The 19,278-nt window shown below is 45.8% G+C and overlaps 1 protein-coding gene across 2 annotated transcripts; it reads left to right on the top strand.

Annotated features, from left to right (window-relative positions):
• Positions 1 to 1,433: 1,433 nt before the first annotated feature.
• sparc (secreted protein, acidic, cysteine-rich (osteonectin)) lies at positions 1,434 to 18,700 on the top strand. Of its 2 annotated transcripts, XM_052072191.1 has the most exons (11): positions 1,434 to 1,587; positions 5,214 to 5,279; positions 5,633 to 5,656; positions 5,693 to 5,791; positions 8,270 to 8,354; positions 9,483 to 9,604; positions 9,969 to 10,089; positions 11,708 to 11,841; positions 12,841 to 12,989; positions 13,383 to 13,531; positions 18,078 to 18,700. In XM_052072191.1, exons 2-11 carry the CDS (start codon positions 5,223 to 5,225, stop codon positions 18,104 to 18,106), a joined length of 969 nt encoding a protein of 322 aa, XP_051928151.1. In that variant the 5' UTR covers positions 1,434 to 1,587; positions 5,214 to 5,222; the 3' UTR covers positions 18,107 to 18,700. The 2 variants fall into 2 exon arrangements, with proteins under 2 accessions (XP_051928151.1, XP_051928072.1); XM_052072112.1 differs by having other exon boundaries at positions 5,633 to 5,791.
• Positions 18,701 to 19,278: the final 578 nt, after the last annotated feature.

The raw sequence follows: 19,278 nt of genomic DNA on the forward strand, positions 1-19,278 counted from the left end.
TTGACCAGTCTGTTGTTTGCAGGGGTGGAGCTACAGGGTGGCCAGGGGTGGCCCAAGGGACCCATTGTCATTCTGTGGGCAACGCCCATACCGAGGGTAACATTTTAATACCTCAGATTTTCAGATGGATGCAGCATTTTTTGAGACCCCTTGCTACTCTGCCACAACTTTTTTTTAGATTAACTACGTATTTCAAGCATACATGTATAATTGAGGGCAGCCCAGTAGTCCAGAGGTACCGGGTTCGATTCCAGCTCCGGCCTCCCTGTGTGGAGTTTGCATGTTCTCCCCGGGCCTGCGTGGGTTTTCTTCGGGTGCTCCGGTTTCCTCCCACATTCCAAAAACATGCGTAGCAGGCTGATTGAACACTCTAAATTGTCCCTAGGTGTGAGTGTGAGTGCGAATGGTTGTTCGTTTCTGTGTGCCCTGCGATTGGCTGGCAACCGATTCAGGGTGTCCCCCGCCTACTGCCCGAAGACAGCAGGGATAGGCTCCAGCACCCCCGCGACCCTAGTGAGGATCAAGCGGCTTGGAAGATGAATGAATGAAAAATGTATAATTGATCCCAATGCAAACTGTAAAATAATCCGTTTTAAGTCAAAAAGATGAAATCCCTACCATTAATGTCAATCAAAATCATTACTGTCACACCATAGCAATTGAATTGAATTGAATTGAATACAACCTTATTGTCAAATAAAGGCAATCAGCAAGCAGGCAAGCCCATAGTAATTGTTTATCCTACCACGCACAGTCATGTTTTTTCATGAAATAAAATGCATACATATACCAATATAATCAGGAGCAAACCTCTGTAACAAGCAGCATTTGTAATTGTGAAGAATGAAAAGACTTTGCTGTATTTGTGCTTTTGAGATATGATGTGAGCGAATGAGCCAGTGATCGTAGTGTGGAAAATGGCGTTGGCCGTCTCGGACAATTGATCACTGTAATCGACTGTTATCAAGCGAATCGTTGCAGTCGACTATGCGATAGTACACAAAAGCAAAGTCGCTGCAAAGAAAATGATATTATCATGTAAATTAAGCTCAGCAAAAAGTCCCTTTTAAATTAGATTTCTTCCTGCTGGTTTGTGATTGTGATGGGCATTGTTCTGGAGAGTTGTGAATATTATTTCATGAAAATCCTGACTGTGGATGGTATAGATAAAGAATGACCCCTATCCATTCCTCACTGAGGTGTAGTGTCACCCTGGCGACCCCAATGAAAAATATCTGGCTACGGCCCTGGTTGTTTGTGTTTCTGCCCTGCAAAAACTGACCGTACAATTGGAATTCCATCAAGTTTTTCAGCTGCATGACATAAACATCAGCTTGGCGTTGGGAGGCACACAAGTTATTTTGATGTGCTTTTAGCAGCACTTTGGTCTGCAATATCAACAAGAGCAGCTCAATTTGTGGTCGCAGTTTGGCCTCTCCCACCAGGCGGGGTAAGAAGAGGGAAAAGCGGGAGCGGGGGAAGAAGGGGGAGGGGGGTGGCGTCCTACCACAGTGGGAAGCGTTCAGAAGCCCTCAAAGATCATCTTCATCTTGACTTGTCTGTTCCGCTGCTTCTCTGCTCCCAAAGGTAAGACTAAAAATTCTTCCACTCTCGGCTTATTTTTTGGTTGTTTTGTTTGATTGACAGCAACCTTCAATACTCAACTATACTTCACCACACAAAACGTCAAAGTGACATGCTTGTAGATCTTCAGATGTTTACTAACAACATGTAACTTGACCAAAAAAAAGAAAAATTGGGGAAAAAATGGTTTCAACATTTGGAGCTAAGCAGCAACAAAGAATGGAGTTGCTGCGGGATGATAATTGTTTGCTACATCGGCAGTGGGGGAGGTAAAAGAGTGGGGGGGGGGGGTTCAGGGGGGCATGGGTGGTGAGGGTGGTGGTGGGTATGGGGGAGGGTTAGTGACGGTGTTTGTCCCGAGTCAGACATTTGACTTGGAATGCCAAGAAAAGAGGCGACAACATCTCAGCCTGGTGTTCCCTCCCACGTGAAGGAATGCAGGTTGCCATGGCAACCGCTCACTTGCTTACAGACTTTAACACTTCAAAGATCCTGGAAATGTGCAGTCAGGCAAAGCGACGTGAGCGGGTATGCAGAATGATCTGACGATAACCACCAACGATATGTCTGCCTCGCTTGGTATCAGTCTGCCTATGCCCCGATCAAATCCAGCAAAATCTGCATTGAGCCAGGATTTGATCAGGTCGGAACAGACGTGGATTTAGGTCAACTTTCTACCACCAAATTGTTACTCTGCCAGGAGCTGGACAGATAAATTGGAAAAAAAAGTACAGTGAGTCTTGCGCTTGTACCAAAAATCAAGATCTGCCGACATTTGTGCTCCATTGCTAATGCACTGACTACTAAAAAATGAGCCCAAAGAATTCAAATCAAGTCAAAGAGTTTGTTCATTAACACTCACCCAGTCCAAATATTTTTTTGAACTGAGGAGTCTTTTTAATTTAGCCGAATTGTGAAAGTACAGCACCCGAAAGAGTTACAACAATAAAGTTTGGTACAAATATAGGGTATGTGTATGTGAGTTTTGAAATCAACATTTCATGTCCAGTTCTGTGTTTCAACCACTCCCAAATGGGATCAAAACCGATTTCCAGAGAAAGTTGTTGTATTTATTGTCTTGGCGCCGTCTTCACAAGTTCGTTCATCGACACTTGTCCTTTTTTTTTTTTTTTTTTTTTTCTGGTGAGCCTTTCCCTGAAGGAGTACTTTGGGCAGGTGTGCAATGCGTCTCCCAAACCTTGCTGACAGGAAATTTATGTTCGACTGAAGCTGCGCGAGCAGGTGCATGCTCAGATCTGCATGCTCGGAGCTGCAATTCCGACACGCACCCCAGCCTCTCTCACCACCACCACTAGCGTGCTGCTAACTTTGCTAAAAAACACATTTTTCTATTAGCGAAAGGGAACAAACCGCAAGAAAATCAGAAACTAGATTTTTGTGATTCTTAAGGCCTTTTTTTAAAATTCCCATTGTTAATGTCAACATGTTCAGTCTATTAACTGTGGTGCTTCTCATGTTGGTTGTCAGTGAGCTGAAGCCTATCGAAGCTTAAGCCATTTGCAGTGTATATATGATCACGTCTATTAACATAGCGAGAGAAAAATTGGTGTTGAGACAAGTTGCAAGTAGATGAGAATCTTAGTTGAAACTCAAAGAAAAGAGGAATAAAGGGGAAGAGAAGTTCTCAGGTTACTTTTCCACTCTGCTGAGCTCATCTTACCTTCCCTTGTCCTTTCTTTCTGGACTGTGGAACCTTTGTCTCCACACCTGAAAAAAGAAGGGGAAAAAACCCCCAGCACACCTTGGAAACTCTCCAATGCTCTCTCAGGAGCATCACAGTTAAATTTGAAATGCGTTTTGCCACTTTCACTTGTTGAAGGTTAAGTGCTGCTTGATAACCATCAAATGTAAACGTTAGCAGTCATGGGCAACTGTTAGCTTGCTTTGGCAACAGTTTTAGCATTAGCAACATTGCTGTTGAAGCCAAAAACACAATCTGTATCGTATCCTTGTCTGATATCACCCGTCACTTTTATCCATTTACCTTCTCGCCTATTATCAAGAGTTTTTCAAGAATTCCGACTGTACATATTTCTTTAATGTTCAAATTAAAGCTGAAAAACGTCAACGCAGCATCCTTCAATCTTTCTCTATCCCAACCTCAGAGGAAAAAGTTTGGACTCTCACAGTTTAACGTGTGGGAGAAGGTCACACTATTTAAAAGAAAATGTTTTTTTATGGACGCTCTTTGTTAGTCCCTACATGATAAATGAAGTATGATTGATTGCAGTAGTAGGAGTCGTAGTAGTGTCGTTTGATGAACTTCTCATTTCATGCATTCACACGTCAGGATGTTTACGGCGAGGAGACGACCGTATTTGCGTCAGTCTCTCCTTGAAAGCAAAGCACTCATTCTGTGTCCGACAGTTTTCCTGGCATGCTGACACCGCTGAGTCCGGCAGCAAATCAAACAAGCGTGTGTAGCAAAGAGCTACTTTATGAGAGCGACTGGGCCTTTTCCAAATAAAACACTTTGTTTAGTACTTGCGTCACCTCCTCCTCTCCCCGCCTTGCTCAATGAGCACGGCGGTTTTCCTACAAGTCAAACACACTCGGATGAGATCTTTTTTTTTCATCATCTTCTCAATGTTGCCTCCTGGCTAAATTTAGAAGATATGCTGCCTTGTGCACAATGTTCTCACTCTGGAACTTTCCACCAAAACAACCAAACAAGTCGTCTGAGTACATTTTGGACAAGTGTTTGCTTTCGTCTTGTGGGAAAACAGAAGTTCCTTTTGTCAGAAAACCGGAACCTTTCTGTGGTGAAATTGAGACAACATATACAAAAGTGGATCAAAGAAAAGGGCAACTTCAGTGTTCTTTGTGTTATGTCGAGCGGCATTCACCTTTACGTTCAACTGGGCAGGAACTCAAAGAAAAATGATCAGACCCTCCGGTGGAGCGAGGAGGAAAACATTCTGGATACCGATGTTGAAAGGAGGCCAGAAGAGCAACGGGAGCTTTTTTGTGCCTTGACGCCGGTACTGAGCAGCCTGCAAGCGTTCTTCGTACATTCCTGATGTCTGCATGATAGAAACGCAAACCCAAACAAAAGAGCTTTGATGGAATCCTTCATTTGATGGCAGATGGAGGCAGACGGCATTCCCCAACAATGAAAGCTCACACGGCCTCAGACGGACAAGACAGAGCGCTCGCTTGTTCAACATCTGGAAAACAAAACATGCAATCATGTTGACGTCTCAGTCATTTTGGTTTGCCGCAGAAAGGGCGAAAACGTTCCGAAACACTTCATGAAGTCCTCGGGGGACCTTCTCAATGTTTGGAAAATGCACTTATTCTTTAGTGTAGTTGTTCATTTGACAGGAACAATATTCAGAAAATATTAAATGAGAGTAGAAAACCTCCGTGACAGATTGCACCTTTGTAACTTTGTAAATATAACTTTGTAATTTCCTTCTGCAGTCCATGTAGCAGATGTGAAACCAAATTAAGTGAACTGTGACATAAAAATCCATACAGTAGTCTACAAGGAGTTCCTCAGGGAACACCTGAGAGGCCTTGCTCATTCTCACTTTTTGTTTTAAGCATTTGTGTTGAAATCCAAATGATTAAAAAAAATAATCTCATTTTGATTTTTGTGTCCACAGACACCGAAGATGAGGGTGTGGATCATCTTCCTGGTTTGCCTGGCCGGACACGCTGTGGCCGCTCCTGTAAGTCTGCTCTATCTCTATCTCTGAAAACCAATCACTGTAAAGTCTTCAACTTCTTCAGAAAGACCAGAAAAAACAGAAAGTCTTCTGGCCTTAAGACAGGGATGCCCAAATCCAGTCCTCGAGAACCCTTACCCAGCCTGTTTCCGATGTTTCCCTCGTCCAACATACCTGATTGGAAAGATCAGCTCATTACGAAACTTTGCAGGAATTTGACAATGATCCTGAACAATTGAATGTGTCTTGGCGGAGGGAGACATCCAAAACATGGAGGCTAGGGGCTCTCAAAGACCGCACTAGTGCACCGTCTGCACTGCCCGTTGAATTCAAGCGCTTTTACTCGGGTTTGTCAGACTGAGGAGCAGCCGATGGACGAGGCGCTGGTGCCGGTCGAGGAGCAGCCAATGGACGAGGAGCTGGTGGCGGTCGAGGAGCAGCCAATGGATGAGGAGCTGGTGGCAGACGAGGAGTTGGTGGTGGACGAGCCCGCGGCGGAGGATTCGGTTGTTGAGGTGAGTCACGAACAGTCAGACCCCTGAAGAGTTCCTCCGCAGTCTTTGCGGTTTGTCAACTTTGACTTCAAGCAAAAATAAAGATGCTCCTGCTTGTTTTTTGGCCCAAAGAAAGACTTGCCTAAAAAAGTAATCTGGATCAAATTGATCCAGATTTTATAATAACTTTTTCTGATAATCCAGATCACATTGATCTTGTAGTTTTCACTCTGGGGTTTCCAGATAGGAGCAATGTAATCCAGAGAAGGCAGATTTGAGGTCTTTGGAAAGATTCATAGTTTCATCCCAGTTGTATTTTTTTCCACTTCGCCCGTTCAATTTTATTCCGTTCTAACTTTACGGGGTTAGATTGCGTCCAGCACAAGATTATGTCATTAGTTACTTCTATTATACAAAATATGCTTGTGCGATTTGCTGTCAGAGCTATTCAAGGTACGGTACCTTGGAAAAACGTGTCTGTTAAATGGCTAATGGAGAGCGCTAATCCTAATTTCCATTTGCCCAGGAAGAAAGAGCATTTGACTGAAATTTTGACGAGGATCGGATGACTACGTTTTTACATGGATCAGGATCACATATCACCGAGTTTTGAGGTCGAATGTGATCTCACTCAGTCTGAGTCAATGTTTAGAATTACAAGACCCTGAAATTCAAAAAAAGATCATCTGCTGGAGTGACCAAGAATATTCTCGATATTGAAAGGAAACCAGTAGGCGAGATGGAACTTTGATACTCAAAACATGACTACAGTTAGTTCAAATGCTGCCATTTTCTTTTCTTAAAACCGCAACTGTTCCAGTTAGATGATCACATCCAGACAGAAGAAGACAAAACCCCAAACGGCGCTGCTTGTTTTTGTCTGCGGGAAGAAAAATGACCAGGTGGGACAGTGGATGACCAGCTAGGAGACGGTTGCGTGACAAACCGCAGGACTGATTCTCCATCTGGTCCTGATGATGTCACCATGTTTCCTTTTAGTCCCGATCATCCGCATCATCATCTTCATCGTTTTCAAATCCCAAATTTCCGTTTTGGAGGACTTTATGTGAACAAACAGGACGCTTACATCTTGGAAGTCATTCAGCAGGAAATCAAATGCCAAGACAGAATGTTCTGGAAGTGCTTTGTTGTTTTCGAAGGAGGGCTTAGGGGGAGAAACTTTAGCGTGTGAACGTTGGCTACTACTGTGCTCCCGAAGGACCACAGACGCCACAGCTGGAAAAAGCAGCCTCATGCAACCTCTCAGGAAGCGCTGACGTCTTCCCAACTTCACCGCATGGGAGATGCAGCTGCTCGTTACCATCAGCCATTTGGGTCCCGCCGCTCACGACCTAGTTCCTTCAGGGCGGAACCTTCTGGAATGGGGCAAGGCCCACTTCAAAGCCTCGATGGTCACAAATAAATCTTTGGCGGTGTTGGGAATCACTCCATTTCCTCAAGTTTATATGAAACAGAGAATTACAGGTTGTGTTTTTACAACAAACGCATCGCTTAGACTTTAGCCCACTCGTTTACTGCTAACCTTAACAAATAGTATGAAACACATATAACCATCCATCCGTCCATTTTCTGATCGGCCTAACCTCACAAGGTTCGCGGGGACACATATAACCCTTGAAGCAAATGACGTTTGAACACAAATGGTACAGCAACACATTTAGACATTCAGTATACCAGCACCCCTCTGTCATTTATTCTATATCCTCTGCGAAGAGCTGAGACGATGTGAGATCTCTATACTGTACATGTGTCCGTGTACAGTCTGTCTGCTATTCAATTGAAACAAAGAGTAATTGCAAACAAAGGCACAAAACTAAGTCACAGGTGTTTGGAACTGAAAAATATACTACAGTATTCCAGTTTTAAAATGAAATTAATTCATCAATTATTTGCATTTTGTTTTCTCAGAATTCGCAAAATCTAAATTGACTTCAGGATGGCAAGAGTATTTTTTCCCCCACTTCAAATTCATTTTGGGGGCCGCCGGATCGAACCCCTTCATTGCGCGCACGGGCTGTATGATTAACACCACAGATGGTAAATGAATCTCCTGCCCTCACTTGAACATAGTTCCTAGGCACCGAGACCTGAGCAGTTATGCCTCAGCAAAACTTTTTATAATTAGACACGGCTATGGCCCGAGCGCAAAAACAGCAAACTCCTGCTGATGTTTATTGGCCACAGCAATTAGATCATTAACAGCCCCTGACTAGTATTTTCTAAACAGTTTCTCATTGTTTTAATTTCAAAAATTTATTGATCTCAATTGATTTGTCATCAATTTGTTGATCAATCATGGAAAAGTCTTTATAAGAACTAGAACCATCCTAAAACCAACAGGTTGCAACGATCTGAAAAAAGATCAAATGTTTCTAAAAAGCGGCCATTGTTTTCCATTTCTTCCAAGTGGGCTCGCGCATTCCTGCCGCCGCTTAATCAACTTCCAGTCTGACCTTTTGACCTTTGCTGCTTCCCTAGGAGACAGAGGTTGGTGCCAACCCGGTTCAGGTGGAGATCGGCGAGTTTGACGAGGCCATCGAGCTGGAAGACGATGTTACCGAGAGTGAGCGGGAGCACATGCACGACACACGACACACACGTCCACGGTTCGCCGCGGGTATTTCACGCTCACGCTACATGCTCGTCTGGACTCCAGATTCAAAACCAAAACCTCGAGCTAAATGTTCAGGACTGAAATGGCATATAATTAGGACAACAGTTGTAAATTGCGCAGTGTGGTCGTGAAGCAGGCACACTGCCACAAGAAATACAAACATGCATACCCACATGGGATTAAAAAAAATAACCTAAATGTTAGCTATAAATATTTGCTCTCCCCAAAAACAAATTGCGCAGAAATATAGAGGCAGTCCCACAGTTTACGACGGAGTTCCGTTGGGATGGTGAAATCGCTAAGCTAGGCTAACACAGTCGTAAAGTACTTGTAGGTCATAAATCCAAAATAATTTTTAAAAATTGCGAGTCGGGTAGTAGGTGAGTGTGCCTTCTTGTAAGCGTACCTGTATGTTGCTAACCTTGCAACCGCCCATGTCGGAAAACCCACGATCACCTGTCATTCAACTGTATTGTCAGTGTTTATTTATTTTTCTTCAAGTAACATTAAGGTAGTTTAACTTATTAGTTTGCGTACCAGTGGTCGACTAGTTAGCGCGTCGGCCTCAAAGTGCAGAGGTGCAAGGTCCGATTCCGGCTCCTTCCTGTGTGGAATTTGGATGTTTTCCCCCGTGCCTGTGTGGGTTTTCTCTGGGTACTCCGGTTGCCTCCCACATTCCAAAAACATGTGTGGCAGGTAAATAGAACCCTGTAAATTAATCTTGCTGTACCCCGCCTATTGCCCGAAGCTGTTGGGATAGGCTGCAGCACGCCTTGTGAGGATAAGTGGATCATAAAATGGATGTATGGATGGAACTTATTACTGGTAGTCTATTTTTCTCAGTTGTTTTAGCTATCAGTCTTTTTTTTTTAAACTAGTAGGACCAAGTTTTTTTTAACAACCGGCCCCAATTTCTTTTTCTATATTTCCAATATTTGTGTATTTTAAGACTAACATTTTAATATCTTTTTTAAAGTTCTTTTTTTTTAATTCTGATGCAATAATTTTGTAGTTTTGTATTTTTCGTCGAAATTGTTCCCTTTTCACTCCTGATGATGATGATGTGTTTCTGTCCAGACCCATGCCTGCAGCACGAATGCAAGAAGGGCAAAGTGTGCGAAGTGGACGACAGCAACACCCCCATCTGCGTGTGTCAGGACCCCTCCACCTGCACCCCCGCCGAGGGACAGTTTGAACACGTACGGTCTTCAAATTTCCATGTTTCAAATCCTCTGCACATGCTCGTGGTTACACTTTGAATCAGTGAAGGCGCTACCGGCGCGCACACACGCAACGTCAATGCAAAGTGAATTGCATCTCAAAAACCTGTCGTCCATTTGGCCGCATTGCACCGTACAGAGCATAACAAATGTTTATCACCAGCGGGGGTTTTTTAGGCCTTGGAACTGAATTGGCTTCGTTACCGCAGTTTGAATACACAAAAGGTCAAAGCTGAGTACTGAACGTCGCACTGTTCAATGAAACAAGGAACCAAAAGTAAATGAAGGAAATAATTTAGAAGACCCAAATCATTGCATCTCACTGTTCCCATGTTGTGTTCAGGTTTGTGGCACCGACAACAAGACATACGACACTTCCTGCCACTTCTTTGCCGCCAAGTGCGCCTTGGAGGGAACCAAGAAGGGTCACAAACTGCACCTGGACTACATCGGGCCATGCAAAGGTGAACCTTAACCCCGCAAATATTGAGCCATTTGAATCAAGGTCATGTGACTTTCAACAAATCATCCGAGGAAAACATTTGCAAATAAGAAACGGTTCTCAATTGCCTTACTGGGATAAATAAATGCGACATAAGATCTTTAAGAACTATGACAAAAATGGAAGACAAATACAAAATGACAACACTTGCAAGGAGCATGAAGCCACTCTGACTCACTTCAGCTTCTGATGTCACTCACTCGGCTACACCCCTTAAAGGCACACATCCTGTTATTTAAAAATATAGTAGTGATATTTCAGGGACTGTAACGGATTAATGATATTTATTGTATCCGAGTAATTTGCATCAACATCTTCGTCTCGGAACTCAACTTGTAAATCAAGGTTGCAGTGTACTGCCAAATGTGAAAATAATCCCAAGCGGGAGCGGCTGCAGCTGCAGCCGCTCTGTCGCCCAAGACGTGCCCAAACACGTTTGTGTACACACTCAGACCGGGCTGCAGTGCGGGAGTGCGAGGTTCAAGTGGAGAACAGGCTGACGGCATTGATAAAGAGATGCTTCCCACTCGTCTAGAAAATGACATGCTAGCATGCTAGCACGTCAATATTAGCATCACAAGCTTTTATCAGGAACATGACTAGGATCCAAGAACTGGACGGTGCATTGCATTTTTTGTTTGTTTGTTGATTTGATGAAAGATAAACATATCACCAATTGCTGCGAGCACGTTTATAGAGCCCAAACACAAGTCCTTCTTCCAAAACTCACTCAGAAGCACTCTATGCCACATATAGCCACTAGTACCTTTTTGACCGATCAACACAAAACTGCGTAGACACGTCTTTCAGTATCAGACACACGAAAAAAAATCTCAAAGACCGAAGCACAAAACTGACAGTCAGATATTTCTGTCCCAAGCAGCTATTTGGGGCAAATTCTAGGGTGTTTTCCTTTAACAAACTCCTACTTCAAATTTGGTCCTAATGAGACCCAATTGGAAGAAAGTATCCGAGTCAGATGGACGATGATATATGGTGACCCAAAATGATTGCTGAACACAGGACTTTTTGTGTTTGAGAACTTTTTTTATTTCAGTTCAAGTCAATTTCAATCCATCCAAACGTGTGATTTACAGATTATCAAAAACTTCAAGACCAAAGGAAATATTCAGATGTTGAAAGGGAATAAACGATGAGGTTTGAGAGTTAGGGTGGCTGGGAATGTAAATGGCATCAGGGACTCTGTCGCTCGCAGTCCTAACAAGTCGATTCGGAGGCATAGCCAAGAGCCAGACATTCCTCTAGAATTACGCAGATTTGGATCACGGACCTGCATTTCTTTCCCTACAAAAGTCACACTAATTAGAAAATCACCCAGGGGAATCGGGAGTAAAGAGTTGTAATGTGTCGTTGATTTGTGGGGAAATATGGACATTGCTCGACATCACTTTGTTCATTTGTGCTTTTATGCCAAATTGTTTCAACTGCTGCGATGCACTTCAAGTTGAGCACAGTTGAGCCCTCCTGAGAATTCTGCTGCGGGGCTTTTATCCGGCGCGAAGACACTAAAGCACGGCAATTCCATTTTAAAATCCTGGTGGGTCTTTGTGACTGTGCAGAAATTGAGCCCTGCTTGGACAACGAGCTGAACCAATTTCCTCTGCGAATGAGGGACTGGCTGAAGAACGTCCTCGTGACTCTGTACGAGCGTGACGAGGACAACAACCTGCTTACAGAGAAGCAGAAGCTCAGGGTGAGTCTGCTCCTCAGGAATACCACTTTTACGGTCGGCGTCGCTGGCCCCTTTCACACCGACAGTACACGGGAAATGTGAATATCAGGTGTTAAATTTCACACTGCAGTCTCAACTTTCCACGACTCCCCTTAACACAGCTACTGTACCACTAAAGTCATGCCCCGGATATAACCCCGGAAGCCAGGAAATTGGCGAATGGCTGATAACCCGCCATTTTGTATCGCTACCTTTCGTACAGATCGATGTTAGAAAAAGCCGGCTTTGATTTTCACAGACTGCGGAAAGTGGCTAATGCCAGGATAAGGTTTTGGTTGGGAATCAATAGACTATTTGAAATGTCGTTGGGGTTTTTTTCATGCTGATCTTGCTGGTGCGCAACAGGAGCAGCAGAAGAGGAAGCAAAACAAAACAGCCAAGATTCAAAATTTTGGTCAGTGGGCAACCTGCTTTACCACTTGAGCCAAAGCTACCCAGCAAGACGAACATGCAGTTGTTGCCCTGTTGGTAGCTGTTGACTCCAGCTGGTCACCAGCTCCTAGCAACATACTAGCTCTGTCGGGCGACTGTGGCTCATTTCATAGTGCTGGTTGCCCGGTGACTGAAGATTCAGCTGTTTGAATCTGGGCTGTCTTCTTTTGCTGCTGGTGACGTTTTGGTCTTGCTGGTGAAACCAGCACAAAAACAAAACCCTGCTGCTGAATGCATTTTTTTAGCAGGGCATTTCAAAAAGGAGGACGAAAGAATTTGGATAATGTTTACTGTTAAAAGAAGTCAAAATTATGAACCCATTCTCAAAATAGTTGTCCATGAATTTGATAACTCATTCACTCCCAAAGACGTTTTTAAACGTCTTTTCAGACTTGGTCCAGAATTGGCTGGTACCGAATGAGATAATCGATTAAACTGTCGTTGGCCGGCTATGATGTCAACAATGTGAAGTTAACAAAATGGCACCTTTGGTGTTGTGTGTTGACCTTTTGACTTCGGGCTCTGCAGGTGAAGAAGATCTACGAGAATGAGAAGAGGCTGAAGGCGGGAGAACACACCCTGGACCTGCTGGCTCACGACTTCGTCAAGAACTACAACATGTATATCTTCCCCGTGCACTGGCAGTTCAAACAACTGGACCAGCACCCCGCCGACGGGTACGTGCGCTCAGACATCTCCACCTACTCCCGGACGCTCCGTGGTCACAGGTTTATCAGGAAGGGGATGTTCCAAAACCCACCAGCGACAGGAACTCAGTTTGTGGATCGCAGAACGTTCCTGGTTCAGTCTGTAACGTGTGAAAATTGGCAAAATTGTTGATCATTGTTTTCCATGTATTTTTTGGAGGAAAATGAAATACATCTGCTTTCATGAAATGTTAAAGAAACTATGAATCAGTTGTCAAAATAGCTGTGGACTAATAATTGATTAATTGCAGATTAATCTTTGCACAACCCATAGAAAAGCGATATGGGCATTTTTAGTGGGTGAGCAACTGTTGACCGTGGATACGTCAGTGCTTGACTGTACTACGCTTGTTTGATTGACAGCTACCTGACGCACAGCGAGCTGGCGCCCCTGCGCGCCCCCCTCATTCCCATGGAGCACTGCACCACGCGCTTCTTCGAGGAGTGCGACGCTGACGATGACAAGTACATCGCCCTGGAGGAGTGGGCCGCCTGCTTCGGCCTCAAGGAGCGTGAGTAGCCTCTTACATCCAACCCCACAACCTCCCGACATTCCTCATCTGCACGCTGAGCAAATGCCTTCTACGAATTGATATTTTTGGGACTGCAGGAAAGTGTTTGCTCTCTCCGTGGGAAACGGAGACCAAGACCTTCGAGCAAGTGGCAAAATACGCAAATAAATAAATATCCATCCATCCATCCATCATCTACCGCTTATCCGGGGCCGGGTCGCGGGGGCAACAGCTTTAGCAGGGAAGCCCAGACTTCCCTCTCCCTAGCTACTTCTTCCAGCTCTCCCCGGGGGATTCCGAGGCGTTCCCAAGCCAGCTGGGTGACGTAGTCTCTCCAGCGTGTCCTGGGTCTTCCTCGGGGTCTCCTCCCGGTGGGACATGCCCGGAACACCTCACCAGGGAGGCGCTCAGGAGGCATCCGAATCAGATGCCCAAGCCACCTCATCTGGCTCCTCTCGATGTGGAGGAGAAGCGGCTCGACTCTGAGCCCCTCCCGGATGACCGAGCTCCTCACCTTATCTCTAAGGGAGAGCCCGGACACCCTGCGGAGAAAACTCATTTCGGCCGCTTGTATCCGGGATCTCGTTCTTTCGGTCACGACCCATAGCTCGTGGCCATAGATGAGGGTTAGGACGTAGATCGACCGGTAAATTGAGAGCTTCGCCCTTTGGCTCAGCTCCTTCTTTACCACGACAGACCGATACAACGTCCGCATCACAGCAGACGCTGCACCGATCCGCCTGTCGATCTCTCGCTCCCTCCTGCCCTCACTCGTGAACAAGACCCCAAGATACTTAAACTCCTCCACTTGGGGTAATATCTCCTCCCCGACCCGGAGGGGGCAATCCACCCTTTTCCGACTGAGGACCATGGTTTCAGATTTGGAGGTGCTGATTTTCATCCCAACCGCTTCACACTCGGCTGCGAAACGCTCCAGTGAGAGTTGGAGAGCCCCGTTTGAAGGAGCCAACAGCACCACATCATCTGCAAAAAGCAGGGATGTAATACTGAGGCCCCCAAAACAGACTCCCTCAATGCTTCGGCTGCGCCTAGAAATTCTGTCCATAAAGGTTATGAACAGAATCGGCGACAAAGGGCAGCCTTGGCGGAGTCCTACCCCCACTGGAAACGGTTCCGACTTACTGCCGGCAATGCGAACCAAACTCTGACATCGGTGGTATAGTGACCGAACAGCCCGTATCAGGGGGTTCGGTACGCCATACCCACGAAGCACCCCCCACAGAACTCCCCGAGGGACACGGTCAAACGCCTTCTCCAAGTCCACAAAACACATGTAGACTGGTTGGGCGAATTCCCACATACCCTCAAGGACCCTGCTAAGGGTGTAGAGCTGGTCCACTGTTCCACGGCCGGGACGAAAACCACACTGCTCCTCCTCAATCTGAGGCTCGACTTCCTGACGGACCCTCCTCTCCAGCACCCCTGAATAGACCTTACCAGGGAGGCTGAGGAGTGTGATCCCTCTGTAGTTGGAACACACCCTCCGGTCCCCCTTTTTAAAAAGAGGGACTACCACCCCGGTCTGCCAATCCAGAGGCACTCTCCCTGTTGACCACGCGATGTTGTAGAGGCGTGTCAACCAGGACAGCCCCACAACATCCAGAGCCTTGAGGAACTCCGGGCGGATCTCATCCACCCCTGGGGCCTTGCCACCGAGGAGCTTTTTAACCACATCGGTGACTTCAACCACAGAGATAGGAGAGCCCACCTCAGAGTCCCCAGGCTCTGCTTCCTCAAAGGAAGGCGTGTTGGTGGAGTTGAGGAGGTCTTCGAAGTACTCTGCCCACCGGTTCACAACGTCCCGAGTCGAAGTCAGCAGCGCCCCATCCCCACTGTACACAGTGTTAGTGGTGCACTGCTTCCCCCTCCTGAGACGTCGGATGGTGGACCAGAATTTCCTCGAAGCCGTCCGGAAGTCGGCTTCCATGGCCTCACCGAACTCTTCCCACGCTCGGGTTTTTGCCTCGGCGACCACCGAAGCCGCGGTCCGCTTGGCCAGTCGATACCCGTCAGCTGCCTCTGGGGTCCCACAGGCCATAAAGGCTCGATAGGACTCCTTCTTCAGCTTGACGGCATCCCTTACTGCTGGTGTCCACCAGCGAGTACGAGGATTGCCGCCACGACAGGCACCAACCACCTTACGGCCACAACTCAGATTGGCCGCCTCAACAATAGAGGCACGGAACATGGTCCACTCGGACTCAATGTCCCCCGTCTCCCCCGGAACATGGGAAAAGCTCTGTCGGAGGTGGGAGTTGAAACTCCTTCTGACAGGGGATTCCGCCAGACGCTCCCAACAAACCCTCACTATACGTTTGGGTCTGCCAGGACGGACCGGCATCTTCCCCCACCATCGGAGCCTACTCACCACCAGGTGGTGATCAGTTGACAGCTCCGCCCCTCTCTTCACCCGAGTGTCCAGAACATGCGGCCGCAAATCCGATGATACAACTACAAAGTCGATCATCGAACTGCGGCCTAGGGTGTCCTGGTGCCAAGTGCACATATGGACACCCTTATGTTTGAACAAGGTGTTCGTTATGGACAATCCGTGGCGAGCACAGAAGTCCAATAACAAAACACCACTCGGGTTTTGATCGGGGGGGCCGTTCCTCCCAATCACGCCCCTCCAGGTATCACTGTCATTGCCCACGTGAGCATTGAAGTCCCCCAGCAGAACAATGGAGTCCCCAGCAGGAGTACTCTCCAGCACACCCTCCAAGGACTCCAAAAAGGGTGGGTATGCTGAGCTGCTGTTTGGTGCATATGCACAAACAACAGTCAGGACCCGTCCACCCACCCGAAGGCGGAGGGAGGCAACCCTCTCGTCTACCGGTGTGAACCCCAATGTACAGGCACTGAGCCGGGGGGCAATGAGTATGCCCACACCTGCTCTGCGCCTCTCACCGTGAGCAACTCCAGAGTGGAAGAGAGTCCAACCCCTCTCGAGAGAACTGGTACCAGAACCCAGGCTGTGTGTGGAGGCAAGTCCGACTATATCCAGTCGGAAATTCTCTGCCTCACACACCAGCTCGGGCTCCTTCCCTGCCAGAGAGGTGACATTCCATGTCCCAAGAGCTAGCTTCTGCAGCCGAGGATCGGACCGCCAGGGTCCCCGCCTTTGGCTGCCGCCCAGCTCGCATTGCACCCGACCCCTTTGGCCCCTCTCATGGGTGGTGAGCCCATGGGAAGGGGGACCCACGTTGCCTCTTCGGGCTGTGCCCGGCCGGGCCCCATGGGTGTAAGCCCGGCCACCAGGCGCCTGCCAACGAGCCCCACCTCCAGGCCTGGCTCCAGAGGGGGGCCCCGGTGACCCGCGTCCGGGCAAGGGAAACCTAGATCCATTTATTTTTGTCGTCATTGGGGTCTTTTGAGCCGTGCTTTGTCTGGCCCCTCACCTAGAACCTGTTTGCCATGGGTGACCCTGCCAGGGGCATAAAGCCCCAGACAACTTAGCTTCTAGGATCATTGGGACACACAAACCCCTCCACCACGGTAAGGTGACGACTCACGGAGGGGAATAAATAAATAAATAAATAAATAAAATAAAATAATAATAATTAGGGATATCCCCATCACATATTTGGGCACCAAAGTCCTAGTCCAAGTCACTTGATTAAGTGTATCTGCCAATGAAAAAAAATATCCAACTAACGTGGGTTGATTGGTCGTGCCTGAATTGTGCGGCTCAAGGATGACATCACAGGGAAGCGACTGTTGCTGCGTTAGCGTCTCGGCTGCTAAATTAGTGTAGAAACAACTAACCCGATAACTCACACATCAAATCAACAATCGGAACGATTGAGTGTTATGTCGTGCACTATATGCTTTAATGTCCCGCGAAAAGATTGATCATTATATACAGTAGCATAGCTCCAAGCAAAGTTTCTACAATAGCTTTGGCTAATTCAAAATAGGAAGTGACATAACAAGAAGTGGCGAAATAACAAAAGTAAAAGTAAAACAGAATTCGAAGTTGTATACTCATAACCGAAAGTGATGTCTTTTTATTGTCTCCAAAAAAAAAAAACAAAATGTAAATTTGAAAATGTTTGTGAACTTTAAAAATTAGGAAAATTTTAAAAAGCTGATTGTTCCTCTCGATATGTATCTGCTGAAAATTACGTGTCGGCCCGGATTTGCAGTCATGTAATCGGGTCGGGACGACTCTAATTTTTAATTGCTGATTTGAAAAATTTTAAGTTAAGTGAGGTGTCGAAACAATGAATTGATGATCAAAAGGGTTGTCAATTAAGTTGATAATCAATAAATCCATTAACTCTTGCAGCACTAATTCTGTGATATCATTGAAGGTTGATACTGTGCACTTGTTTGGTGTAAAGTCGGTTGACAACGTTAACGTTCCTGGTCCACAGACGGCACAAATATTTTCTTCTTGTGCATTTGTTTTGACAATTAGAAAGTACTACTGACCTAGAAAGGACTTGAACAGCAACAACCGCTCTTTCTATGTGAATTCACCACCGCTAACATTGACATGCTCGTAAATGGTTTGTCTTTGCAGAGGATGTGGACACCGACCTCCTCATCTAAGCTCCGTCCCCCACAAGCAGACGCGCCACACAACTAGTCGCTTCTTTCGGGACGAGGTGCTCATCGCTAAGTTTAAGAAAAAAGAAATGTTAAAGAAAAAGAAACTGTTTTGGTGCTAATTGCTTTATTATTATTTTTAAGTAACAATCTTTTCTGCCTTATACCACTATTAAACAAGCAAAAATTCCAAAAGCGAAACATGCACAAACTAACGTCAAACTAAAGACTTCTGATGTAAATGTTTTTTTTTAAAATCATATTTAAATTTCTTTTTACGTGGTTCCATTGGACATTAATTAGACTAAAGTGTAAAAGTCCAAAAATAAAGTTTGGAAATAAACATTCCCTGCGCTTGCTTTTCTACTGCACGCTTACTTTGTTTAGTTGTTGTGCTCCACTACTGTGCTCATCCGCCTTTGCCTGGTTTCCGTGGCGACACTTGTTTTCCATGGTGATGGTGCTAAATGAACATGGGCATGTTTAACAAGGGGAAAAGTCTCGCAGGTTGAGTTTTTCTCTCCAAAGTGTTTCTACTGACAACAGGAGCAAAGCTTCCTCGAAGAAATACAATAAAAAAAGAATCAAACGATCAAATGTCTGCATGGCTTTCGTATCTTCATCGCAACCTCAGCACACACTTTGGACATCCTCATCTTCAGGAGAGCACTGTCCCCAAATATTAGACACGTCGCACAGTTAGCATGAGCATTGTATGCTAATGCATTAGGAGTCTTTATATTGGAAGCAAAAATTATTGGATGAACATAATAAGTTTAGATTTACTACTACAAAACGTGTACATGACTTCTGAGTCTTCGTCACAACCTCAGGAAACACTTTGGACATTCTCATCTTCACCATCACTACGTGGCTAACAACACGCAAACCTTGTGTCTGGATACTAGCCACACCCCAAACTGACATTAGATTCCATGTGAAACCTGATGTTAGCATTAGCATTGTGTGCTAACCAATTTGGACACTTCAGTCTTCATTCAAACAACAAAGCACAGCCTTCGAGATGACTAATATGAACAACAATGAAGAACAATGATGAAAGAAAGATAAACATATTTACATGACACATATTTATATGACCTGTACAAGTGTCATGGTGGTGTTAATACACCGAAAAACATTTTTAGAAGGGGAAATGTTCATTTCTATTACAG

The sequence above is a fragment of the Hippocampus zosterae genome, chromosome 1 (assembly GCF_025434085.1).
Source record: "Hippocampus zosterae strain Florida chromosome 1, ASM2543408v3, whole genome shotgun sequence".
Classification (NCBI taxonomy): Eukaryota; Metazoa; Chordata; class Actinopteri; order Syngnathiformes; family Syngnathidae; genus Hippocampus; species Hippocampus zosterae.